This window comes from Rhipicephalus sanguineus, chromosome 11 (assembly GCF_013339695.2).
Source record: "Rhipicephalus sanguineus isolate Rsan-2018 chromosome 11, BIME_Rsan_1.4, whole genome shotgun sequence".
Taxonomy (NCBI): Eukaryota; Metazoa; Arthropoda; class Arachnida; order Ixodida; family Ixodidae; genus Rhipicephalus; species Rhipicephalus sanguineus.
The window spans coordinates 37,527,769-37,555,434 of record NC_051186.1 but is presented as its reverse complement, the minus strand read 5'-3'; the positions used below and the strand labels follow the sequence as shown (position 1 = coordinate 37,555,434).

General features: G+C 46.3%; 1 protein-coding gene across 5 annotated transcripts in view; it reads right to left on the bottom strand.

Annotated features, from left to right (window-relative positions):
* Positions 1-27,666, bottom strand: part of LOC119375625 (spectrin beta chain) — a 56,184-nt gene that overhangs the window by 8,051 nt on the left and 20,467 nt on the right. The window contains exons 14-22 of one of the 5 annotated variants that reach the window (XM_037645842.2): positions 26,384-27,613; positions 25,194-25,656; positions 23,383-23,565; positions 17,751-18,344; positions 10,204-10,308; positions 4,999-5,120; positions 4,479-4,594; positions 4,317-4,418; positions 4,133-4,216 (exon numbers count right to left, since the gene is read on the bottom strand). In XM_037645842.2, the coding sequence (XP_037501770.1) occupies positions 4,133-4,216; positions 4,317-4,418; positions 4,479-4,594; positions 4,999-5,120; positions 10,204-10,308; positions 17,751-18,344; positions 23,383-23,565; positions 25,194-25,656; positions 26,384-27,613 (2,999 nt within the window). The remainder of the gene's footprint in view (positions 1-4,132; positions 4,217-4,316; positions 4,419-4,478; positions 4,595-4,998; positions 5,121-10,203; positions 10,309-17,750; positions 18,345-23,382; positions 23,566-25,193; positions 25,657-26,383; positions 27,614-27,666) is intronic. The other 4 variants (XM_037645844.2, XM_037645845.2, XM_037645846.2 and 1 more) reach the window with 4 other exon arrangements.

The window sequence follows — 27,666 nt, the reverse complement described above, 5'->3', positions numbered from 1 at the left end:
TGCAAGAAAATGTGAGAATTGCTATTTGCTTGCTGTGTGGCGAGTTATCTCGAAGTTCAAACTTCATCAGATGTGACTTTGCTGTCGTGTGAAAGCCATAACAAACAATCTGCGACGATCTTACATTCACACTTGTTTTCCTTGCACATTAACAGGTTAGGCCGCCTGATCAGAATAAGCAATTGTGCGTGTGCTTGTGCTAATGTGCCCGAAAATAATAGTCGTGCCAAGTGCCAAACTCTTGCCACGGTACCAACACAAACGCAATAATACACAGAAAGACATAGACCAAGGTGATAATGTGTGCAAAACAAAATTAACAACTCAAAGCACAAAATGTTTGCCTATGCGACACAAAACACAAGAGGAATCTTTCCTAATGCAGAAAACAAAACTTGACTGAACTCTATAACATTCCCACTAATAACGCTTTTCTTATAGCATTTAGCATTTAAGTGCATACCTAAAAAACATTAGTCAAAATCTTTTCATTTCTCCAATTTCACTGAAATTTTTGCACGTGATGCTTATATTTGACTAAAACGCTGTAAGTCTACTTTAAGCGTTGATATTTACATAAACCATTATCTAAGAAAGCTTTCCTGAAAAAGACAGTTTCGCTACTGAGCTAACTTAACTTAAATGAAAAGTCACAAAAGAAAACTAAAGTAAAGACCCTATAAAATGAAAAGAATGGCCAATTTATGGATATTTAAGTAATAAATAACTGTGTTATAGACAAATATAACTTGTTCTTTGGGGTAACAGAACCACACACTGCACCACTGGTCTTATAGTTTAAGGGCCAATACAGATTGCAAATTCCTTAGTGTCATTAACCCTGCATCAGTACAAACTTAGGGAACCAAAACTGCGTCTCAGTGTATTAACTAAAATATAAGACAGACTACAAACTTTCTAATATCATTAACTACAGGTTCACATAAACCATCCAAAACTGAAAAAAAAGAAGCACAGGGTGTGAAGGAAATAACACAATAATCATTTGTAAATGAAGTGAGCAGATTGTTATAAAATGTAAAAACATCCAACAAAACACCAAACATAATGTCAGCAAATAATGTGACCACAACATAGCAATCTAAAACTGATAAAGACACCAAACCATAGGTAAACAAAGGACAACTCAAAACAACACTGGCACAAAACCACTCACACGTTGTACAAGAGCCAATGCTAAATAACAGCTAGTGAGACCCCCCTAGCTTGCTTTCTAGATCGCCTAGCCAGCTTGCAAGACCTACAGAGCTCAGGTCTTTTTATAGCAATATGCACGCATCTATCGACAACACCTATGGCACCGTCTGCTGGTAACAACATGCACTCGCAGTACTGTTAAGCATAACAGAAAGTCGTACTACTAGTAAAGGCATACTGCTGTAATACCAAAAGGCATAGGAGGCAAGCAGCGGCTACAGTGATGACACCTTGTGACGCCGTGTTCAACTAAAGCATGCCCAACCGTGACTGCTAATGCTAACTATACTCTGCATCTACGTCCAGGTGCAAACACAAGTAACGTCATCTCCAAGGTGGTCAGTTTTGCAGCTACTGTGCTTTGCATAAAGACGTTCCTGAAAGACAAGACTGTTTAGCAACGTAATTGTTTCGAATTGCGAAGGTTAGAAGAATAGACTGATGGGCGAGTTGGTATTCCATTTTCAGGGAAACTGCACAAAAAAAACTTAGACAAAGGGAAAACAAAATGTGCTTGTGCTGTTGTTTCGTTCTCCCTTTGTCTACGTTTTTTTTGTGCAGTTTCCCTGAAAATGCGAAGGTTAGTTTCGTAACTTACTGTCATTTGAAGAGAAAGTATATAACTACAAGATGGTTACCAGTGCCATTTAATCTTTGTAACAATATTTCAAGGATGCTTCCAGACTCTTACACTAGGGGAGATAGAACGGATACAAAACGGTCTCCGGACGACTTGGATTGAATCGAAATGTAAGCGCTGGGGCCGGAGAATCGATGATCCAATCCAAGTCATCCGGAGACCGTTTTGTATCTGTTTTATCGATAGAACGGGGCCGGAGACCGTTTAATGACCGTTCTTGCCTCTTCTCACGTCTTGACTGTCAAACGAGCCTCCACCAATCACGTGCGGCCCGTTAGAACGGACCCCTCCGTTCTGTGACAGAACACTTACAAAATAGCCCCCCAGTACAGTGGAACCTTGATTACACGACTTTGAGGAGACCACGCAAAGCTGTCGTATAATCTGGGCATCGTATAATTGAAGAACTAAGAAGCTAGGCGGTAATACTCTGCCTTGTCCAAAAAGACTGGTACAGACTGCCTGAATAAGCCCGGAGCACAAACCTGCTATGCTTCAAGGATGATAGATTGAATTACTTTTAAAAAAATGACAGCGAAGAATTTAAATGGTCAATGTGTGAGGTAATGTTTATTCTCACCTTTAAAATGAAAATTTGAATCTAACGCGGATCTTCTTTCCGATAAAATGAGTACAAAAATTGCTTCTGCATCAGAATCGAGTATGAAAAACGAAACCACATTGGCAACAGCCTATCAAGGCGGTCAGACACAGCGTCATCGCCATCATAAAAATGGCACTGCAGCATGTTTTTTTTTGCGAGTTCGTGTAGGCTCATTTCATCCACGACTGTGACCTGTGTGCGCTGTATCTGTTCCCAATTAAGTGCAATTGCCGATGTGCTGCTTCCATTACAAGAGCTCATGCCCAGGGAAAGTTATTCCGATCTATGAAGATAGCTGTGTCGCATGGCCTTTGCGAACTTGAGGCCTTGAGGCCTACGACCATGAGCAGTACAAACGATGAGATAGATGTCCAGCCGCATGTTGACCAGGAAAAGTTATAATCAGCTTAAAACAGGAAAATATCCAAACCTCAAAGACTAGCTTGCTGACAATCTCAAGACTCTGTGTAGATCGAGCTTGTATATGTCTAGCCCTTGAATACGCACATGATCAAGGCACATCCAGAAGCAATCTTAAAGCCACGAAAACTGCATCACCAAAGAAAATAAAATGCCAGGAGAATAAATTTCCGATTTTATGAGGACCAATCGCACTTGTCTATCTCTCTAATTGTCAACATAGGGGTACATTATTTTTATTATTTTAAAAGCTGGTGTCCTTACATTCAGGCGAATTTTTATTTTCAACCCATAAAAATTGGTACACAGATTAAATTTGTATTATCTTTCTCGGACGATATCAAAAAGGCGTCGCACAAGATGGGGTTGGTGTAAAATTGTGTCATATAATCGAAGTTTTCGGTGCATTATTTCTATGGGGGTCTTGCTGGCACCAAACCGATTCGTTGTAAAATGCGGGGTCATCGCATAACTGGGGGACATATTGTCGAGGTCCAGCTACTATACAGCTGTATAAGTTTACACTTGCACATCTCTGCTACTCTAAAGCTCTCTAATATATGGACTTCGCCAAAAGTCAAGTGTATGACGCTTATTCCTGCTGCAACAGTGCCTACTACAATTGCAGGCAACTTAAGAATGCAGTGAAAAATACACCACAGTCTCACTCCCAAAATAATTTGTACAAATATGCCAGCCACAGAAGCTTGCTCATTTCAATAATTTCATGCCAAGAACTTTTTCTCAATATTAGTGCCTTTTGCTTGGAATTGTGTTTCGGAGTCCCAAGGCACAGAGGGAAGGCACAGCAAAGTTTTGTAGGCTTCTATATTGGACACGAAGCCCACTCAATTCTTAGTTGACGAATACAGCACATCTTGCTATACTAAACTCTCTTAACATTTATACGGGACACCTGCACGCAACGAAAAAGCACAGTTAAGTTGACAAAAAGCCCTTGCAAGAGCGGGATTCCATTTTGCATGGCGCAGTATGTACCCAGTGTATATAGCCTGTAAACAGTCTCGCATTTGCAATTCCTTCCACGTAACAAGATGGACAATGCTAAAAGTCGGGCATTTATCTGGCATCTTTTTGCAGACGTGCCAGTGTGGTTGCCAGCAGACGACGCCGTTTGGCACGCGGACAGCGGTGCCCGCATGTTGCTGCCGAGAGACCCGAGCTCTGCATCGCGCGTAAGCGGGCGCACGCGACACATGCAACACACAGTGCGCAGGCAGCGTGCTGACCTGTCTCTTCCTCTACGGGCAGCTTCTTCTTGCGCCAGCTGCCGAAAGGCGACTTGGAACGAGAGCGCTTGATCTTGGGCGGAGCTGTCACCATGCAGGGAAGGAAGGCACACACGACAAGGCTGGCTAGCATGCACGTTCGGCATGCGGCCATGCAAGGCGGGTGGCGTCTGCGTGCACTCACTGCTCGGTGCGGACGACGACGCGGCCGGGCCCGACGGGCTGGCGGGTGTGGCGGCAGCAGCGGCGGCGGACGCGGCCGATGCGGCCGTGGCGCGGGGGCTCCCTGGGGCGGCAAGTGCGCGTGCAGCAGTTAGGCCCACGACCCCCGATCCCCCCTGCTTACCCTCTGTTCCAGCTCCGGGCGCTGCAGCCGACACAGCGACCGCCGTCGCCGCGCTCTCGGCGCCGTTCAGGATTGCAGGCTCTCGGGCGGCTTCCGCAGAAGCTTCGGCGTCGACCCTGTAATGTCGACACCCACCGCGGTCGCTAAAGCGACGCACTTCCTCGTACGAAGAGGAGGCAGCCCTTTAGCGTAGAAGTCGTGCAACAGAGGTTGATGTAGGCCTCCAAACAAATGTTACGACAGGATCGTTCTCTGCCAATGTTGGTGCAGCTTGTATGCTTCCCGCTTTTGAGGCAGCAATAAGTTATCAGTCATGATTTGGGAATGTGTGCCTTATGCGCTGAAGCCCTTCCTTATTCTTCAAAAGTTTAAAGCTTATGCAAGAATTTCACACTACCAGAAGAAATGCATTATGTATGCGACTGGAATGCATTCTTTGGTCAAAAGAAATCAAAGGCCAAGTGAGCTTACTGTCTCCTGAATGTCTCACACATGCAGCCCGCATGTCACATAGTAATACCTGTCCTGGGAAGACGGCTCGTGGCTCGGCGGTGGCTGTAGGGCTGCAAGGCGCTCCATCTCCTCCTGCTGCCGGCGTCTCTCCTGCTCCTCCTCCCGCGCTCGCATCTGCTTGAGTTCGAACTGTGGCCCCAACGATGACGACATGCATGCACCGCGCAGGACAAACCATTGTCAGTGAAGTGCCAATAAACTCTCAGAGGCAGCCGGCCACGTCAACGGTCGACACTGTCTTTCGGTGCATGCGCTTAAGGGGGAAAGTCTTGCAAAATCAGTGTCAATAATTGACGTGCTGCCTCGAGATTTTCATTTCCATTCAATAGCCTAATGACTAGTGAGCAGGGCACAGGGATGTACCGGTAGGCCAAATGAAAGGTGCATTCAATTATTTTAAAGAAAAGCATAATGGTACCTGTACTGGACAATACGTAACAGGTATACTGAACAGCATATTGCACCCTATACAGGTTTCCCAATAAACTCTAAAAGAAAAAAAAAAACGAAAGCCAAAGAAAGAAACGTACGTAACAGAAATGTGCACATGCACAGACAACCTTTTAGCATGTTCAGAGATCTTTCCACAATATACCCACAACTGATAGTTTAAAACTACAACCAATTAAGCTCAATGAATGCCACAAAATGCGAGCTGTTCCACAAAATAAATTCTATATGGTTCAATGAAAGAGAAGCTTAACAGACTACTACGAAAGAATAGAAGTTTTTTTTTTCTTCATTTGACTGACAATAAAACAGAAGCAAACAATGCAGTGTAATGGAACATATTTCGTTGCTAGCATGTAATTATGCATAAAGTTTTGTTCCCCAACACTTGGCCTACACGGTATATTTCAATAAATGTTACACGTAACACATGCAGCATCCCTGCACTGCGAGCCATTCGCACAAACTGTAGCAATGAGTTTGCAAGTATAGGCAGTTATTACACAGTGCCACTACAGTGCAAACAAGATCAGTGATGGCAAGGTAAATGTGTTACCCATGATAAGTACTGAAGCAAACATTATAAATGTCCAAACTTCAACAATAAGCATCATACTCATACAAAGTTGAGAAGATTAAATGACTGCGTAGTAAATGCATTACGCATGACACATACCAAAACAGACATAAGCTATATACGTAAACTGTATGTCCTAACTTGAACAAAACAGCATTGTATTAAAGCTCAAATATAGACTACCACAGTTGACATGACGAATGAAAGTTAGCTTGGCAATGCTCTTATGCATGTGAATAAATATGTTGACTCCACTTGACATATGCTGCCAGCAAAGCACACATAACCTGTGTTGCTGCGTAGGCAATTTTGTGCTATAACTTACCTCCGAAGACCTCCCCACCAAAAAAATGAACACTATGCTATCAGTGTGTCAAGTCCAAGAGCCTACTTATAGCCACTGTCTCTATTTAAGTATCAGATTGAAGATAAATTCTGCTAAACTTCAAAGATACTTAATGCCGGGATTGATGGTGGAATACAAACATGCCTTTCATGCTCTGAAGTAGTCATGTTGCAAAGAACAGACAGGAAAACATTTGTTAGTGTAAAGATGGTGTTCAGTTGAAGGAATCTACGTAACAAACGCATGAACTTGAAGAACATTAGTGCCAAACGAGTTGCAGTTGCAGCGAGTTTGCTTTTGCATTCATGAGCGATGGTTTTAACATGAAAGATTCGCATGCTTCTTGAAACAGCCACACAGATATCAAAATAATGTCATCTCCGCACTGCCATTGCAACAGTCAAACAAACATCAGTCACACACATGTTCAGCTTAGGCAAAGGAAGAAAGGCTGTTGTGCTTGTAAGGGAGCCCAGTATAAACGGTTCTTTCTACACGGACTGCCGATCTACTTGCGCACGAATTGTGAACAGGTGAAGCACTACAAGATCACTTTCGTCTAGTACAATCTTTGCAAACCGTACTTCCTTATTTCACTGGTGCGTGCAAACATCAGCACATTTGTTGGCCGATTGTGTGGATGTACTGCGGGAAAGTTTTTGGAAAAAAATTTTATGCTGTAATGATCTGAACTTTATATGAAATTTTATGCTGTAATGATCTGAACTTTATATGTACAATTCATGGCTATTTGTATGGCCACTTACATTACTTTATAAACTGAAATTGCATTTTCAATCACCAATGTTGCATTATATTGTACTCTTCTTCTTTCCTCAATCTTATCTACCTACTGTCCTCTATAATGCTTTTATGGGCCCTGAGGGTATCACTAGTCAGGATCAATCTAGAACAACAACATGTACACATCTGAGCAAATGTCAACATCCCAGGGCAGATGGTATGATCTACCAAGATAATTAGAATTATATGTGTACGGTACTCTCGGTTAAGTATGGAAAGATAAGTAATAGTACCTCCAAGCCCGGCAGTAAACTAAACCCACCAAGAATTTACTTCCTCAAAGTTTCAGACATTTCGAGCGAACAGTTTAACGGGAATAGCAATTGGTACCAGGCTCCCTCATCAATGCTACAGAAGGCAGCATACACACATGCATGGAAGCTTATCCACAACAATACACAGCAATTCTCATGCCTCGACTAACGCAGGTCAACATGGTTGTTACGGAAACGTGTATTAGGATTGATGGAGAGCTGAGGATGTTAGCTACCAGACATACACACCGATATGAAAAATTCAAATAGGATGTTGTAAACCAGCTACATAGCAAGTTGTGTATTATACGTCTCCGTGATGCACAAGCATCGGCAAACACAGCCACAAAGCTAGGCCTCCGCTAATACTGCCATTCAAACAAAGGGCACCCTCGCCAGTGCTGTCTGTGGAACAATAAACAACAGCTGCACAATTCAGAAAGGTCTGGTTTTCATATTTTTGACATATGCTGCAATAACTTCTTCCTGATTTGGTTCTGCTAGACAGAATGCACTGTAGACTGTAGGAATTCATAAAAAGTGATAACAGGAGATGTAAATTTTTGAAAAAAGTGAAGGTAAAGCCAAACCAGTGTTAAGTGGAAGTGTATCGTACTTCAATAAAGCACCTGTATTACAATCGGATCATTTGGAGATCACCACCTTTGAAAACTTGCTCGACAGCCACTTATCATGGTCACGTGATCACGTCGCACCATTTTGCTGTGGTGTTTCTGTGCATATCGCTTTTTTGTGTAAATTTTTCTGTGTCACTATTTATGTTCCTTGCTGTTTATTTTCCTTATTCACCCCTCTATTGTTCAATATGTCTGCATACATGTGCACAGCTCTCGACTGCCACATTTGAAAGCTCATACTACAAGAAGCTTTGGATCATCTAGTGCCCGATTTCTGCAGATGAAAATCTCAGGATATGTTTTCGAGTGGCAACACAGTCACCCCAGGTAGATTGTCTTTAACATGCCACACCTGAACAGTCATGCCTACTGTTATGCGTTGCTGTATTAGAAGGGTGGAAGATCGGGCTATAGCGTAAAAGCGCAGAAACACAACAAAGGACACGAGGGGACATTGACAAGTTTTTCATTAGTCACTGTAAACAATGCCTGTAGATATATATCGTGTTTCGTTTCACCATAAAGATCAGTTGAAATTTAGCGCTTCTTGCCATTTGTTGTGTTTCTGTGCTATTACACTACAGATCTTGCTATATTACAGTAAATATGTGCCATAACTGAATTGTAGATTCTAGTTGGACATGTCGGACGAAAATCTCACTAAGGGGGCCAGGCAGTCTCATTCTATGTGCTCCATTCGTGTAATGACCAGAAATGATGGAGAGTGAAAGAAACCTATAGCTACGAACTCATTACTTTTTGTTACTACTCTATTACTTTCTGAAGCTGTCAAAGTGCAATGAACTACACTTTTAAATGAATTAATTGTAATTTTACAGTTTTTACACAACATGCGCAAGTCAGGTTCTCGTAGAGACGGTTGTCACAACACCGTTACTTGTACATTTAAAAGGATATTCATTGTAGTCAGCCCATGACTACAATGAAATTAGCATTGTATCATTCTTATTTCAAGTAATGCACTCAAAAAGAACAAAAAATGCCAATTAGCTACACACAATTTTTTTTTGCTCCTTTAGATAAACTCGCAGACAGCACTGGCAGGCAAGTCGCCTAGTAGAAGTTATCGCAAGTCGCACGATGCACCATGTGTTAATTAGTAAACTACCGACACAACCGCTCTTCCATTCGTGGCAATGCTTTCGATGGCACGGGCTCGCACGCTATCCTTCAGACTCAATTCGCACGGCTGTTTTCCCAAAGCATTCCAAAAATTTTGTTCACAAGCTTTCTTGCAGCATATTTTCATTTATAAATTTAAGGGGTGCTTGCGGTAGACATCAATGCAATCTGACTGGCTTTGCAGCGTGAAGTCAGAACTCTTCATGAGAAAGAAAAAAATATCTTTTTGTCCTGCAGCTCAACAATCCCACTGAGCTCTGATAAGCAATCAACACTTATCTTTCTTGCCCACCTCATCAATTCACTCCGTTCTTTATGTATTGCACTGAGTGCCACAGCACTTCTCGAGCGAAGGGCGACAAGTGATAAGAATAAAAGAAACGATTGTGGCTCTCAGTCACTGACTGATAAGAGCTGCACTCGACTCTGCGTACCTGGCACGGAGCTACACTGAACGTCTGACGACACCAGGAGCTATCGTATCGACAATCACACGAGAACTGCTGGGGCGGCGATACATTCTCTTCAACTCCCTCACCTAGTGGGCAACTGCAGCTAGCTAAAATGCAGGTGCAGTGATGCATTAGCTAGCCAAATCACGTAGAGAGAAATGGATAATAAACAAAACATCGCAACATTTGTGATTACAAGATACGGTCGCACCCAGCAAAAATGAACCCCTAAATTGATGCCTCTTCTTTCATTCAAGGCAAGCAGCGTAATGGGAACAAAGTCTCGGACTCCTGGGGCACGATCTCGTATGCATTCCATAAACTGAGGAATGCTGCTACCGCGCACTACTGGCTGAGGCTCGCGCAAATGCTCACAGGAGCCTCGATCAATCGCACGCGGCAAGAATGTTTGTTCGCTCATAAAACGCGTACCAGATTGCACCCCTGTGTGCCTGTGCCATCAAAAAATGTGTTAAGAAAGGTTACTAAGCAAGAGAAGAGCAGGCCACAATGCCTATCAGTTTTTTTTTTTTTGCAAGCAAAGTCACCGGCTCATAGATGCCCGAACTGCGAAGGTGGTCGTCTAGCCTACGCAGTGCTCTGCGCCGCTCCTGGACGTCCTGGTCCATGCCTTGCAACTCCTTGAGTTCGAGCTGAGAGAATGGTGCTCGGTGTTTTTTTTTTTTTTTCTGTCATTCCCTTCCACTCGTCTACGCTTTCCCATTCACTCAACACACACACACCGCACATTCTTCAAGCCCACAAGAAACAGAAAAAGACATAAGCAACGTAACAAGCTCAAGAGTAGATCTCGTAAATGCAATAACACACGGCACAGAAAAGTAATGAAAGTACTACTAGCACTATTGAGAACCGAACTTTGTTTTTGCTTTCTTCAAAATCTCTCAGTCTTTTGATTCGAATTCGTTTCCCAACCTTCTGCACATTTACACATTCTCATAATGTATGCGTCATTGCTTACAGAATGAGAAATATGCAAATTATTACGACAGTGCCATATATCTACTACCAATAATTTTCAGTCTTAGACGGCTTACTACAGTAAAACCACTCAGAGACTTCCTTTTATATTAACTTTTATGTGACGTGCACATCACTAATTCGAATACCATAAACTCCAGTTTAAAGCTGGAGTTACACTGAATCTCTTTCATGTTTTCTTGGTAACAGAACCACAAGGTCAGAGTATGTTACCGAAAAGTCACAGTACATATAGAATAAAAAAGTTGTAGCACTGCTGAAATTTGCACACGTACCAACAGCTTCAGTCAGGACACATGACTTACTGTAACACGTACGTGGCTGATGATACTACGGTGAATGAGATGCTACTACATTACTAGCTAATTGGTTGCCTATTGCACTTTGCTACAATATAGAGCAATCAAAACTGCAGATGTAACCTAAGGAGCATTTAAGTCCACACAAGCTACACAGCTGACTATTAAAAAAACTCTAAATACTCATGACAAGGACTACTTGGATGTCGGTAGAGAAGTACACAGGTTGAAAGCATCCAAACACATCAGGCCTTGAGTGCTCATACTTTTGGATGCTTGGATATTAGCAAAATACTGCCTACGTCCGAACGTTCTACACGACTGGGTACTCGAAACTCGTGTACTTATGCTAAATTATATATAGACTGCTCGGATATCAGGAGAAAAGTACACGTTCAAATAGTTAATGCAAATAGCTTAGTGCTTCAATAATAAGCATGTGTACATTATAGTACTCACAGATACTTAGGTCCAAGCAGTACTTCGAACTCGGGTAGCAAGTGTGCCTCCACGGACACCCCGAAACGACACTGGCTAAAAGGAGCGCCCTCTCCCACTCAAGCTTCGTTGTAGTGCAGCAAAGTAGAGCTGTGCGAATAGCAAAATTTTGGGTGCGAAGCGAATTCGAATATTGAAGTGTGAGTGCGAATCGAATCGAATATTTTTTGAACATTTCTTGAATATTTCTAGAATATGTTTCGAATAATTCAAAACGAAATTGCAGAAAAAAAAAGTTATAGAGGATTCCTAAGCATATTCTTATGAGATAGCAACATGAAAGTGTTTCTTTCCGCTAGGTTGATGAAGCACTGGTGGGGTGCTGTTTCATAGTTGTCTTATCAAGAATGAGGCAATGTAGAGGCCGAATTCTATTTATGTACATGATATGGTGCAACCAAAGTGTTGCCGACAACACTTTACACGTGATAGGCAAAGGTGCCATTTCCTCAGCCTCTCCTCCTCTTTCAACTTCTGTGGAAGCCTAACTGATGTTGTGGACAGGGTGTGCTCCCTTCAAGTCCGGAGTTCCAAATCTGCCTCGTAGACGTCGATATATAAGAACATCTGAAATTTCGGATGCTAAAAAGCTTCGGCTTCCGATTTTTCGGACTTCCTGCCCAAAGTTCAGGTCTAAAACAGCATTAATTGAGCCCTCACCTCTGCCACATCTTTCATCTTCATGTTGGAACCAGTGTTTTCTTGAGTTAGTACATTTGCGACCGTAGCAGAGCTTGAAAGGCAGCTTTGCCGCAATACCGGGATGTGATGAGGTGAAGCATGTTGAAAATCTAGGGACCACTTTCAATGTGCCGTTGACTGTCTCTTGGCAAAGTTCGACTAATGGAGCTAGAAAGGCAGCTTTGCCGCAATACCGGGGTGTGATGAGGTGAAGCATCTTGAAAATCTAGGGACCGATTCCAATCGGACGTTGACTGTCTCTTGGCAAAGTTCGACCGTAACGGAGCTTGAAAAGCAGCTTTGCCACAATATGATAATGTAATGAGGTGAAGCATATTGAAAATCTGAAGGGGTCACTTTCAATCGGATGTTGACTGTGTTTGTTTTTGGGAAGTTCGAATAGTAGTAAAATTCCAGTGCGAATCGAATCGAATAGCAAACACTATTAGAAAAATATTCGAAATTTCGAATATTTGCACACCCCTACAGCAAAGGACATGGACACCAGAAAGGAGCTTATGATGACACACAGTGCTGTGTGTTGTCGTACGTGTGTCGTAAATTTCTATCTGGCATCCACATCCTTTGCCGTGCAACAAAGAAGCTTAAGGGGGGACGTGGCTTTTGGTACCAACTTTCTTATTTCTTCATGAATTTTGATGAAAATTGGCACACTTATTTGAAATGTTTTTTTAATGCTACTGTAGAAATTTCATGAATATATCTTTACAACTTTTTGATTTACAATATATTTAACCTTCTGCTCTTGTTCCGAGTCTGACTCGCTTAAAAAATGCGATAGGAAACTCGTTCAAAGTGCTATGCATTCTAAGATGTCTGATTGCGGGCATGACATTCTTAGATTTTTTTATTTGCAACAAAATTTTTTTTAGTTTTCATTTTTCATGAGGTGACTATGCAACAGGCATCGAGGCTTTGTGCAACTCGTCAAATAGCTAATTATCAAAACGCCATACTGAAAAAGCAAGAATGTCACGCCCTGAAGTGTGCTTCAAGGAATATAGAACAAAAAACGGAACTGAAATAGACCCAGCGGTCAGTGAGAAATCAGCGGAACAAGCGAAGCAGGAAGCAAGAAAATTCGTTTTGAGAAAGCGCAGTGATGCTACCGAGGACTTCTTATTTGGAGCAATTTTTGGAGCAGCAAAATTTCCGTTTTGGAGCACTTTGGAGCAGGAAAATTTTCATCTTGGTGCACTTTGGAGCAGATAATTTTGCATCTGGGAGCACTCTGGAGCAGCGAATTTTACATCCTGGAGTGCACTACAGAAGCATATCGCAATAACATTCAAGCACCGGAATATTACTATGGGGCTCTTATGAAGGCTAGAAATATTTCGATTCATCGCAAATCTCATAGAAAAAATCATCTCAGGAGAACTCCATACTTCACTCGCTAATGAAAAAATAAGGGCTCATGCAGTTGAGTGTTCTGGATTAACCTCTTCGGCGATTATTTTCGACACTAGCAAATAAACAGAATACCAGATCAATAAAATTGCACTTTATGAAATAACACTCTAAAAACATCTATGTGGTTATCAGCAGACATTGTAGACAAACACCATGATGTACAGCAGTGCCTCAATGCCAATGAGCCACACTGTGCCTAATGCATTCACCTAAGAAAACTCCAAGGCGAAAGCCAGGTTCTTTCTCTTCTCGATCGACGGGTTGATCCTCCCCCTCCTTCTATGCAAGCTATCTGCACCTCACCTGGTTTTGCGCTAGCTCCATGATCGGCGCACCGATTACGGAAGCAGTGTAAAGCGACGATGTCGTGATGGCGTCGTCACGTGACATCACGATATATGACGCCATGATGACGTCACAAGTTTTGACGATCTATGACGTGATGATGACGCCATCACATGATTATTCTTTGCATCAATCGATTGACGCCGCCGATGGTCAATTTTCATGTTTGATAAAGCATCTGATGCTTTCGCATTAATATTGCGTATTGAACGTTAACAACCTGGCCTTACATACCAAACTGTCCTCCACCATGTCACCTCCTTGCCATGCGCGAAACAGCTTCGCTTATCATCCACTTCACAGAGTGAAATGGCTCCTCAACATTTTTAAAATGTTTATTGTGATAACAATTATATGGACGCTCTCCGCGGATTTCTGCCGTCGCCATTGCCGTAATTTTCTGTATAAAGACCAAATTAATAACACCACCACGCGCATTCTAGCCGTGGGTAAAAGCTCGCGAGCGCTCGCGACAAACGCGGCTGAAGTGGAGATTAAGCTAGCCGGCCGTCTGTCTCCGTCGCACGGACAGCGCATGAGATAACATCTTCCCGCGTGCGGGCTTGCCGTCGATTGCTCATCAAACAGAGAGGAAACGCCCCGCCCGTCTTTCGTACCGAGCATGAAAGGACGCCAGAGGAGCGGGGGGGATCGCATCGTTCGAAGGGCGCAGTCGCTTGCGTGCGCGCCATCTCGAGGCATCAGGAGACGGCTCGTAAACTTGCTGTGCTCTCAACGCTTACTTCGTGTTTAGAGAACTCAGAGCAAGAAAACGCTTCGGTTCCTGGAGCGGCCATATTCCCTTAAACCAGTGTTTTTTTTAGTTACGCGAGATCGAATCCAAAAGAGTAAGCTGCTAGCCTTACTTCGTTTAACAATACAATTTGTTGGTATCGCATTCATTGCTTCGCCCTTAAGCGAAACTGAGTTTTTTTACCCGTCAGCTATTGACGCCCGAAAGCGAGGGGCGGACGTGTAACATGGGGTAGCCGCTTCACTGTGGGCCGTCAGCGACTGGCCCGCTACTGACAGCTGCGTATTTGCGGCTGCTCCGACCAGGATATATGCTTTTATTAATGAGATGACATTTTAAAAAGCAAGCAAAAAATTCGAATTGGAACCCTAGCACGTGAGCTGGAAAGGGCAGGGCCTTTTATGGGGTATTTACCGCAGAGTGATTACAAACTCGGACGTGCTGGCGGAAGGAATTACGAAAAAGCTCTTCCGAATGAAGATCTGTGGATAAAGTATATCCGAGGAAAAGTGTGAACGCGTTTCCACCGTTCGCGTGCTCTTCCATAAACGCAAAGCAAGGAAAATTCGATATTGTTCCATTTCTACTGCTAGCGATCCCATATTTCATTCCGCGATGTCCGGAAACAGAAGTGACAGGCATTTTAGCAGCGCACATGTAGTTATTACTGAACATTGCTTTCCTTACGTGCCGTGCGACGCTTGAAACGAGCTATCAGCAGCGTTTCTAGAACAGACGACGTCCGCCGATGAATTGCCGTCGCACTTTCTCGCTACCGAGAGGCCTAGACGTCACGAGCCTCTGCGGAGAGCGCGTTTTGCTGTCGAGCCGACTTGCAGAACAGAAGCTGCGTCGGCACCGTGCATGGCATCGTGGCTTATTCGGGAAGCACGCGCGAGCGCTATTTATTCAGCGGAATAATTCTTGGTCCATGGTTGCGACTTTGGCAGCCCCAAGATCAAGCTGCACATGTTCTGACGCGCCGGCCGTGCGATTGCCGGTGATAGACGCCCCCAAACCCGAGACTTTGGCGCAGTTTGGCGCAATTTTCGTCGATATTATCAGGATGGCGCAGTAAATAAAATCTGGCGCACTTTGGCGCAGTTGGCGCAGGAGTGGAATCACTGAAAGCGGCTTTTAAAGTTGTACCAATGATATTACTTCATCAAAAGGCACTGGGGTCGTAATCTTTTGAGTCCTTCGTAATGTGCACTTTCTTGAGTGCTGTGTCTTTAGGTTGAGGTGCCTTGCTTTCCTAAAACACAAGAAGATTGTGATCTTTAAGGTGTTTTATAAGGTTGGACCTCCTGCACATGTGGCCTTTCATCAGTTGTGCCTTTGTTTTCTTTCTTTTTTCTTAAAACCTTTTTCTGATATACAAAGAACATGTAGCATGAATTTTAAACGAAGTTATGAAGTGGTGTAATAGACATGACAAAAACAAGATATTGTAATGCAAGTAGATCATGTACTATGATGATTTTCCAGCTTTCTTGTATTCATGTTCTCATTAACATAATTAACAGTCTTGATTGCAATTGATCATTGAATCATTTTTATAGGATACTAAGAGCGGCTCTCATCATGGCAACCTATCCCTTCCTCCTAAATAACAGGCAGTTATGTCCAAGACATTGGTGGAATAGGAATTCCTTAGCAGTTTATTCAAGACGCGAACTGGGCAGATATGAATTCATCTCCCTGTTTCACTCAAGCTAATTTGTAAACTTTGCCTGCGATGCGCTTCATCATTCACCCGGTCGCGGACACGGTTTTCTGCGAGGCTTTTATTTTTTCAGATGATTCATGAGCGCTTACGGTGATACCAAGCACGGCCCCAAGCGCACCTAAATTGCATCACCAGTGCTTTATTTCACCTCTAAGTGCTCGGCCGCACACTCCGGGAAGTCGGCACGCGATGTGCTGGGTGGCGGCATTCAGTGACGATGCGCAATATGCCTAGGTGCGGCGACGAAAAATAGGCGCGCAACGTGTTTGGCCTTGCATTGCGGGACGCCGACGCGCGCCCGCTGCGCGACGAGCTTGGCTGTGGGGTTCGCTGCCGATGCGTAAAATGACCATCGGCTGTACCGAGAAGCCGGCGGGGGAAGCGCTTCGTTCCTTGCGAAGAAGCACACTGCCGCGAGTCCGCTAACGCGTTGCTCTTGCCCGCAAAGTTCGAGGTTCGTCTCGCGTGCCGACGCCGTGAGCGGAGTTAGGCCTAGTGACGACTCCGAGCAGTAGACGCGCCGGCCGCGGTGCCCGATGTTTCAAAGTACGTAATGCGTGGTCGCGAGTACAAAGAGTCGTCCTGCGATCATCTTCGTCACGACGTCCGAAGTGCGCATAAGCAGAACCTCCAACCACGGATCCGACGAGTCAACGCTACAGAGTCGGCCCGAGACGCGCGTTTGCGATGTTTGCTACGAGTGCGGCGCGCCATCGTAATCCCACCGAGCTTCCGCTAGTAGCTCCAAACTAAAACGTAGTTCTTGTTCAAAGTTATCGTCGAGCCGTGAACACAGAGCGATTGCGAACACGCAACGAAGTAGCGCGACTTTCGACAGCCGTGAGCTCGAGACGCACGAGCTGCAGACGACGATCTCCCGGAGCGAGCATCGGACCAATGGCGAGGCGCGCTGGGGCAACATGGCGGACGCGGCCAATCGGAGGGCTCGAAACGACCTTCGAACATTTGCTTTTTGTGCGCTTGTTTTCGAAGGGAGGAGCCAGCTGCGGCGGGGAATTTGAAGACGGAGAAATGCGCTTTCCGATGAGCCCAAGATATCGGCGCCCGGTGGCGTCGTTGCGGAGCTATGATTTTTTGAAAATCAGTGTTTTTTTGCGATTTCCCCAATAATTTTCGCCACCTCGGCAGGCGCAACAATTTTTTATAGCACTTCTACGCGGTTTTCGGTGAAGATATTTTGGAATCGGATATAAAAAGGGCTACAGAAACTGAAAATGTGATTTTCAAAAAATCGTTTTTTTTTGCCATTTTTCGCGATACGAAAGCCGCGTCCCCCCTTAAGTAATGACCCACTACCAACAAGTCCACACATCCACCTTCTCCCCAACTCACCGTGGTGAGGCGCTCAAGCGCTGCGAATCGCTCCTCCTGAGCGGCAGCCGACTTTTCGAAAGCCTCGTGCCGCTTGAGAAGCTGCTCCACCTCGTCGATGGTGTGTCCCAGCTCCATGCTGAGCAGGTAGGGCTCCTGGGCGAGCAGCCAGTGCTCGGCGACCGCGGCGTCCCGCGCAAACTGGTACACCTCCAGGATGAGCTGCAGGTGCTCCCATCGCTCGTCCCAACGGGCGCCCAGGGCCGCCCGCTGCGTGCTCAGCGCCAGCAGCTTCTCCTTGATCTCGCCCGACGCATAGTGGTTCCGGGCCAGCAGGTCACGCCCCAGGGCGAGGCAGGCAGAGAGGTTGTCCTCGCGGGCGTCCACCTCGGCCTTCAGGCTCTGGTGGTTGTTCATGAGGAGCTCGACGCCCGAGACGTCGCGTGGCTTCTCCGAGCTGTTCATTTGCCGCACCACTTCCTCCATCCACAGCAGCAGGTCCCGCACCATGCTCAGGAAGCGGAAGAGGTCGCCCGTGTCCGCAAGCCGCGCCCGCCGGCTGTCGCACGAGCTCAGCAGCCGCTGCCACGCTGCGACCACCTCCGCTTCACGCGTCTGCAGTGACAGCGCGTGATTACAAATTTGTTGAGAAACCTAGCCGTCGGAAACAAGCAAAAAAAACAGACATTTTAAATTTTGCTATTTTGCATGCTAAACCCACGTTTTAGAGATGGACAAATAGAAAATTTGAAGTTCGAAGCGAATAGTGATTTGGGTGAATAATGTCCAATCGAATAGTTCGAATAGCATATATCACATAGTATAAAGAAAAATTAGCATTTCTGTCATGACCCAACTAACTCGGCACACTATTTTTAAGAACTGGAACAAGGCGTGAGCGAATGACACATTTTTGGTTCAAAGTGAAGTGGAAGCAAATTCGAATAGTGGCAGGAGTTGAATAGTAATAAAGCACAATTAAGCACAAGCACAATTGGTAAAATAGGTGCAGGTAATATGTACATTTATTGTTACGTTATTGTGCACCACTTTGAGGACGAAGACTGAACCACACAAACACGTTCACGAGCACACGAACACGTTCGTGTGGTTCAGTCTTAAGTCCTCAAAAGGGTGCGCAATAAGGTAACAATAAATAGATACCAACTGGCCCAAGCAAGTACCCTTAAAAGTACATTTAAAGGGGCCCTGCAACACCTTTCTTTGTTATATTGGAATAGTCCCATTATTGACGTATGACTCTTCACGAGCCATATGCCGCAAAAATTTTTCGAATCCGTCAAGTCTAAGTGGTGTTACCAAATTATAGAGATCACGTTCCGCAGCTTTCTCTCTCAACTCAACGCAGCGAGCGCGCGGAAAGCTGCGCGCGGCGTGAGGGGAGGGAGGAAGGGCGGAGGTGCGAGGAGGCGACGTCAGCGCCGGCAGCATTTTTTTCATTTTTTTCTCTCTGGCGTCTCGGCGCAACCACGTGGTCTGTGCCGCCACTTCCGGTCGGCTTGCGTCGTTCTCGTCGAGCGGAGTCGATCACGCTGTGTATCGCGCGTGCTTGAAAACTGCGCGTCGGTTTGGTAATGTTGGGTGTGCACCTCGAACGCCGTAGTGTTTTCATCGCTCTGCCAACCATGGAAGCAAACGTGAGCGCTCGTTTGGAACGAATGACAGCTGAGATCGGTTTCGGCCCATACTCCGATACACCGCCTCGTAAGACGGCACTGGCAGACGACCCCGAAGCGCCGCCATTACCGGACGCCAGCATTGTTATCGGAGACACGCTGCGCCCGTGCCTCGGTCGGTCGTGAGAACGTGCCGACGATGCAGTTCTCAGCTGACGAGGCAACACTCGAACGGCTGCCACTCTCAACGGCAACCGGCGATGGTCAAAAGCACAGAAATATTCACGTTTTCGGCACTGCGCATGGCGAAGAAAACGGAACCACGCAACTACGAGCAGACGAGCTGTCGGTGAGACCGGAAGTGCTAATATTAATGTTTGTTCGGTGTTTTTAACGCGATAACAGAATATAAACATACATATTATCTACTTATTGAACTCAAAATTAACAACGAAAGTAATAATGAGGGTGTTATCGTGATTATAACATCAGCCAATGGTGGAACTGCCGACAATCGCGTCATATTTTGCGGACTAATACATCATTTGTCGAGAGAAGAGGGAGCGATTTTCAGCTGACTTTGAGAATTTATTGTAAATTCCAGGCCGTGCGCATCGCTATAATATTTGGCTCGTGTGTTCTCGGGAGCCTCGACTACCGATCGGCAGCGCTTTTTGCGCATGCTCGAAAAGTGTTGCAGGGCCCCTTTAACCTTGAACTGCGGCGTCATGGCAGTGCGCCTTTCCCCTGAATAGGCGGCTTCATGGCGTAGCGCTTTCATGCTGCAGTGAAACCACCTTTACAGGAGGGGGAGGGGGGTCACGTGCGGTCAAATTAAGTCTATTCGTTTATTTCGAATACATTGAAATTTCAAGTAATTTGAATTTGTCTCGAAGCGAATTCGAATACTGTATTATTCGCAATTGAGTTCAACTGCCAATTGTTTCAACAGATGTTCAAAAGTGCCCTTGTGTCAGCCAGGAGGTGGAACACCCACTGTATCAGTTAAGGATTACATCAGCAGCAGCTTGAAGTATCTCTCTTTCCTACATCTTGTTCTTCCATTTTCTTTCAACCTAAAAAAATATGTGCACTCCGCCCACAGAATCCATAGAATCGCGGCATGCCTGCCCTTCACCTGTGAATACATTCATGCTAGCTGGTTTCTGCTTGAACGCGAAGTACTTTTTCTCAGCTAATGTAAATACTATGCATATTAAGGGGGGACGTGGCTTTCGGTACCAACTTTCTTATTTCTTCATGGATTTTGATGAAAATTGGCACACTTATTTGAAATGTTTTTTTAATGCTACTGTAGAAATTTCATGAATATATCTTTACAACTTTTTGATTTACAATATATTTCACCTTCTGCTCTTGTTCCGAGTCTGACTCGGTTAAAAAATGCGATAGGAAACTCGTTCAAAGTGCTATGCATTCTAAGATGTCCGATTAAGGGCATGACATTCTTAGATTTTTTTATTTGCAACAAAATTTTTTGTAGTTTTCATTTTTCATGAGGTGACTGTGCAACAGGCATCGAGGCTTTGTGCAACTCGTCAAATAGCTAATTATCAAAAAGCCATACTGAAAAAGCAAGAATGTCACGCCCTGAACTGTGCTTCAAGGAATATAGAACAAAAAACGGAACTGAAATAGACCCAGCGGTCACTGAGAAATCAGCGGAACAAGCGAAGCAGGAAGCAAGAAAAGTCGTTTTGAGAAAACGGCTTTTAAAGTTGTACCAACGATATTACTTCATGAAAAGGCACTGGGGTCGTAATCTTTTGAGTCCTTCGTAATGTGCACTTTCTTGAGTGCCCTGTCTTTAGTTTGAGGGCCTTGCTTCTCTAAAACACAAGAAGATTGTGATCTTTAAGGTGTTTTATAAGGTTGGACCTCCTGCACATGTGGCCTTTCATCGGTTGTGCCTTTGTTTTCTTTCTTTTTTCTTAAAATCCTTTTCTGATATACAAAGAGCATGTAGCATGAATTTTAAACGAAGTTATGAAGTGGTGTAATAGACATGACAAAAAACAAGATATTGTAATGCAAGTAGGTCATGTACTATGATGATTTGCCAGCTTTCTTGTATTCATGCTCTCATTAACATAACAGTCTTGACTGCAATTGATCATTGAATCATTTTTATAGGATGCTAAGAGCGGCTCTGATCATGGCAACCTCTCCCTTCCTCCTAAATAACAGGCAGTTATGGCCAAGACATTGGTGGAATAGGAATTCCTTAGCAGTTTATTCAAGACGCGAACTGGGCAGATATGAATTCATCTCCCTGTTTCACTCGTCAAGCTAATTTGTAAACCTCGCCTGCGATGCGCTTCATCATTCACCCGGTCGCGGACACGGTTTTCTGCGAGGCTTTTATTTTTTCAGATGATTCATGAGCGCTACGGCGATACCAAGCACGGCCCCAAGCGCGCCTAAATTGCATCACCAGTGCTTTATTTCACCTCTAAGTGCTCGGCCGCATAGTCCGGGAAGTCGGCACGCGATGTGCTGGGTGGCGGCATATGCCTAGGTGCGGCGACGAAAAATAGGCGCGCAACGTGTTTGGCCTCGCATTGCGGGATGCCGACGCGCGTCCGCTGCGCGACGAGCTTGGCCGTGGGGTCCGCTGCCGATGCGTAAAATGACCATCCGCTGTACCGAGGAGCCGGCGGGGGAAGCGCTTCGTTCCTTGCGAAGAAGCACACTGCCGCGAGTCCACTAACGCGTTGCTCTTGCCCGCAAAGTTCGAGGTTCGTCTCGCGTGCCGACGCCGTGAGCGGAGTTAGGCCTAGTGACGACTCCGAGCAGTAGACGCGCCGGCCGCGGTGCCCGATGTTTCAAAGTACGTAATGCGTGGTCGCGAGTACAAAGAGTCGTCCTTCGATCATCTTCGTCACGACGTCCGAAGTGCGCATAAGCAGAACCTCCAACCACGGATCTGACGAGTCAACGCTAGAGAGTCGGTCCGAGACGCGCGTTTACGATGTTCGCTACGAGTGCGGCGCGCCATCGTAATCCCACCGAGTTTCCGCTAGTAGCTCCAAACTAAAACGTAGTTCTTGTTCAAAGTTATCGTCGAGCCGTGAACACAGAGCGACTGCGAACACGCAACGAAGTAGCGCGACTTTCGACAGCCGTGAGCTCGAGACGCACGAGCTGCAGACGACGATCTCCCGGAGCGAGCATCGGACCAATGGCGAGGCACGCTGGGGCAACATGGCGGACGCGGCCAATCGGAGGGCTCGAAACGACCTTCGAACATTTGCTTTTTGTGCGCTTGTTTTCGAAGGGAGGAGCCAGCTGCGGCGGGGAATTTGAAGACTGAGAAATGCGCTTTCCGATGAGCCCAAGATATCGGCGCCCGGTGGCGTCGTTGCGCAGCTATGATTTTTTGAAAATCAGTGTTTTTTTGTAATTTCCCCAATAATTTTCGCCACCTCGGCAGGCGCAACAATTTTTTTATAGCACTTCTACGCGATTTTCGGTGAAGATATTTTTGGAATCGGATATAAAAAGGGTTACAGAAACTGAAAATGTGATTTTCAAAAAATCGATTTTTTTGCCATTTTTCGTGATACCAAAGCCGCGTCCCCCCTTAAGAGCTAAGGGTCATCGTTACTGTCTGAAACATTAAGTTTGGCTGAGCAGCGATCTCAGAATACCGGACAGAACTTATCAGGGCACTCAAGTTTTCAACCCAAAACCAGCAACGCGAATGTGTGTCTGCATGAGAAAGTCAACTATCCGAAACTCTCGAGAATCACTTGAAGTCATGAAAATGAGCAGGCGCTATGGATGGAGCATTTATGTAATTTCTCACTGGGAGGGACATGACGGCTGTGAGTGGAGCTGACATTTTTTCTTAGGTTGTCAGCGACTATAGATCATGTTTACCAAACACCGATTCACCAAAAGGTTATCCCACCGTGTGCTTTTCCCTAGTGTTTACAATGAAGGTTCAACGAACAGCGATCGCCGTCGTCCTGTTCGTTTAACCTGTTCCTTACCTGGATTTCACGCGCCTTGTCCCCTGCATATGCGGCTCCCAGCTGTGATGCCTGTGACCGAATGCCCTCCACGGCAGAGCCGAGGGTCTGCAGGTCGTTCTCGAAGTTGGCCTGCTTCCTCTGGAGGTTCGAAACACTGACGGCGTCCCGGCCCAGCTCCTCGGACATGCCATTTTGTTTTTCCTGCAAAGGAAATAAAAGAGCGGTAAGGTCGAGCACATTTTAGGTGTGGTCACTTCAGATATGCCGAGTGGTTGTGATTAGGGATGGGCGAATAGTAAATTTAAGGTTTGTAGTGAATAGTGATTTGGTCGAATAATTTCGAATCAAATAGTTAGTACATATGAAATATTATAAAGAAAAATGAGCATTTTTGTCATGCCCCAACTAACTTGCACAATACTACAGTAAAAGCTCGTTAATTTGACACCCGTTAATTCGGAAATTCGGATAATTCGGACGGCTCTATTGGTCCCGGCCGAAGTGCATGTTAATCTATGGGACCAAACCTTCATTAATTCATCAGAATTGGGCTCTGCACCGCTTAATTCGGACAAATTCTGATGGCTGCCGCTACACAAATGTGTGGTAAAGCAGCGCTGGCACCACTGGGGCGATACCGAAACTTGAGTGACATCGCCATCGTCATCAACTAGTGGGGGCAATCGCAGCGTCACTGAACGTCGGCGTCTTCTTTCTTCGCTCCACTGCGCCTCCGACGCCATTTTGCCTTGTGTTGTGCCGGCACCGTCTCTTCTTGCGGAGTTCTTGTTTTTTCCCGTTGTGACCGTGTTTACATGTGAGGCCCGAGCATGCGGCAGTAGCCGACGGTAGCATCGACGAGGTGTCAGCCGAGTCCACCGACGGTGACTGCCCGACCTTCGATGCTGTCCTTCCCACAGATATGACCCTTCAGGACTACAATCGCGATTGATGATTGTGTCGCCACGACTGGTCTCCTGCCCGATCAAGAAATTATTAATGATGTCGCGACCTCATCGCACTTCACGGGAAGTCTCGGAGGCGCTTTTGATATTAGAGGGCGTTTGCCTGAGCACTTCCGACAGTTTGCGTGCTGTTGGCCATTTGGAAAAGTTAAGAAAAATTGTAATGTAAGCCGGAATCTGCGTGAAAACGCAGACGACCATTACAAAATACTTCAGCAAATAAAGGTATGCTTCTCCAACTTGATTTTAATGTTTTTTCCTGTTCATTCGTTAATTCGGTTAATTTGGACATTTTTTCCGGTCCCATGAAATCCGAATTAACGAGCTTTTGCTGTATTAAGAATTGGAACGAGGCCTGGGTGAATGTCAATTTTTTTGTTCGAAGTGAAGTAGAAGCAACTCAGAATAGTGGTGAGATTCCAATAGCAATAGGGTGCAAGTCATAAGCGGTAAAAATGTGTTAGGTTTTAAAATTTACCACACTTGGCACATATAGGCTCGTATGAGAAGCTTCTAAACTTAAAAAATAATTAATCGAGGTGAAGGCAATGTGTACATTTAACCTTGACATGTGGCTTCGCGGTAGTGCGAATTTCCCTTGGATAGGTGGTTTCACGGCATAGCAGCCCCACACTGCAGTGAAACCACCTTTACAGGGGGTTACACGAGGTCAAATATATGTCTATTAGTTCATTTTGAATACTTCAAAATATCGAATCATTTAAATTCACGTCGAAATGCATTTGGAATACTGTAATATTTGAAGCGCTCAAATATTCACCCATGCCTAGTCGTGATGGCAACTGTGAACCAAACGAACCAAGGACAAAACGAAAAAGAAGGTGACGAGGACACCACACTGACCAAGATTCGTTGGTAGACGTCCCGGCAGTCATGGAAGAACCGGTGGAGGTCCCACGACGCCGCCAACACCTGCGCACGGGTGTCCATGAGTTCGAGCAGGTCGGCCCACGCCTCCTGCAGGGCGTCCTTCCACTGGGCCGCCTGCGCCGCGTCCGGGCCCGTCATCAGGGCCTCGGCCTGGGAGCTGGCCTTCTGGACGCGGTCCTCCCCGACGGTGCGGGTCTCGTCGCGGAAGGCGTTGAAACGCTCCCGCAACAGGGTGACATGCTCGTAGTCCTGGCCCAGCTCTTGGGAACTGGCCACCACTTCCCGTTCGGCGATCCATTGCATGAGGTCGTCGACCTCGCGGCTCAGGGCGAACAGCCGCAGGGCCTCCTCAAGCTTCTGCCGCCGCTCCAGGGCCAGGTCTCGGAGGCCGGCATAGAGCTTGTCCACTTGCGATTGCCGTACAGTGATCTGGTCACTGCGCATTGAGGACGAAACAACGTAAGAACCTGCACATCAGCCTTAAAGGAGCGCGATTCTGCTCTCCTTTTTGGAAATAAGTCTGTATCTCTCCCAAATTCCACAAAAATGCAGATGTTTTGAGCCTGGCAAGCAATGTGATCACTTTAGGCAGAATGCCTAAAATCTTTCCACCACCACAGTTATAGCACAAAACCACAAAGGGACCAGACTGGGGTGGGTATACAAACCTGGGCATGAGCACGAACTATCTCCTTCTTATTTTTCAGAAAATAAAGAAAAAGTAACAGCAAGGTACTCATATGGCCTATTCATGTGCCAGAAAGCAAAGAAAAGGAGACGCTATCGAAGCATACAGCATTCGGATGGCCATGCATAGCTCGTGTGTCAGTGCACCCACAATTATCACTCAGCAAAAACGAAATCAGCCTGACCACTGACAAGAGAGAGCACGGGCAGGCTTGGTAGAGCAGCCATGTGCTTGTGAGTAGGCTATAGTTATGCGTGCTTTTCTTCTGAAAAAGAAACAGTTGATAGTTTGTGCTCAATGCCGCGTTTTTAATGTTGCCCGAGTCAAGAAACTTCGTCATTGCGTTCTGCAATAGCTTTACTATGATTAATCAACTAGCCCACTGGGGAAGTTACTTGTTTAAACCAGATTTGTATGATTATGCACACAGTACAATCGCGAGTCTTGTATCATTATGAGCGTCGGCCCATCTCACCTGTCGGGATGATCCTCCTGAACTAACCGCCGTGCAGTGTCACCCAGCTGCCGCACCGTCTCGGCATAGTCGTCGACGGCTGCCTCGAGGTTCTGGTGCTTCTTGCGGAGCTTCTGGGCTGACGCCTCGTCCCTTCCGCGGTCCTCCACCATCATGTACAGCTCCTGCTCGCTCATCCAGGCCTCCGCCTCGCTGGCATCGAAGTAGTACTGATGCGCCTTCTCCGAGACGAGCAGGTCCTCGCGTCGGGCGTCCAGGGCCCGCCGCAACTCGGCCCAAAGCTCCTCCAGCTCCCGGGCGAGCCGCTCGAACTCGGGCCCGTCCTGGTGGCCCTCGGCCGCCAAGCGGCGGCCATCTTCGCAGATGGCCACCACTCGCGGCTCGTGGTGGTCCACCTCGTGCCGGAGGGACTGCTCCTTCTTGCGCAGCATCTGCACCCCGAACAGGGATGCACCGCGGTCGGGAGACTTGACCAGTGGCATCTTCTCGGCCACCCAGAGCTTCTCGTCCTCGACATCTCGTCGGAACTGGTATGCCTCCTTCTTCTTGAGTAGCTCGCGCCGCCGTTGCTCAAGCGGGGCCTGGAGGCGCTCGAAGCGCTGCTCCACGACAGCCCGTCGAGTGATGAGCTCCTCAGCCCGGTTGGGGTCGAGTTTCTCCAAGTAGTGCGCCTGTCCCTGAAGGGCATCCACCTGCCTGGCCTTCTGGGCCATCTGGTTCTCGACGTCACGCTGTTTCTGCAGGATCGTGGTGACCGAGGCCAGGTCCTGGCCTGTCTCAGAGACCAGCACCTGTGACTCGAGCTCGTCGATCCACGAGTCGATGTCGTCGCACGTTTGCTCGTACAGGACATGCCGATTGTCGTCGAACAGCCGCTGGCCCTTGGCCTGGGTCGTGTCTTCCAGGTTATTGAACTGCTGCTCCAGCTCCTGGAGCTTGGGCTCGACGAGAGGCGCCATCTCGGGCTTCTCGGCCACAAGGGCACGCCCAGCCTGCTGGGCGCGCTCCAGTCGCTCCTTGTTGGCCTGCACCTCGGCCTCGAAGGCCTGGTGACGTGTCCACTTGGAGTGGACCGTCTTGGCGCTGCGGTACGTCTCATCCTGCGCCACGATCATCTTCTCCTGGATCCATTCGGTCAGCTGGTCGCAGTCCTGGAGGAACTGGTGCAGGGCGAGCTGGTCGGCCAGACGTGCCATCTGCTCACTTGCCTGCTTCCGGTTGGCGTCTCTCCTGCAAGATACGTCAGGGTCATGAATTTTTTTAAAGTTGGCCAAAGAAAAAAT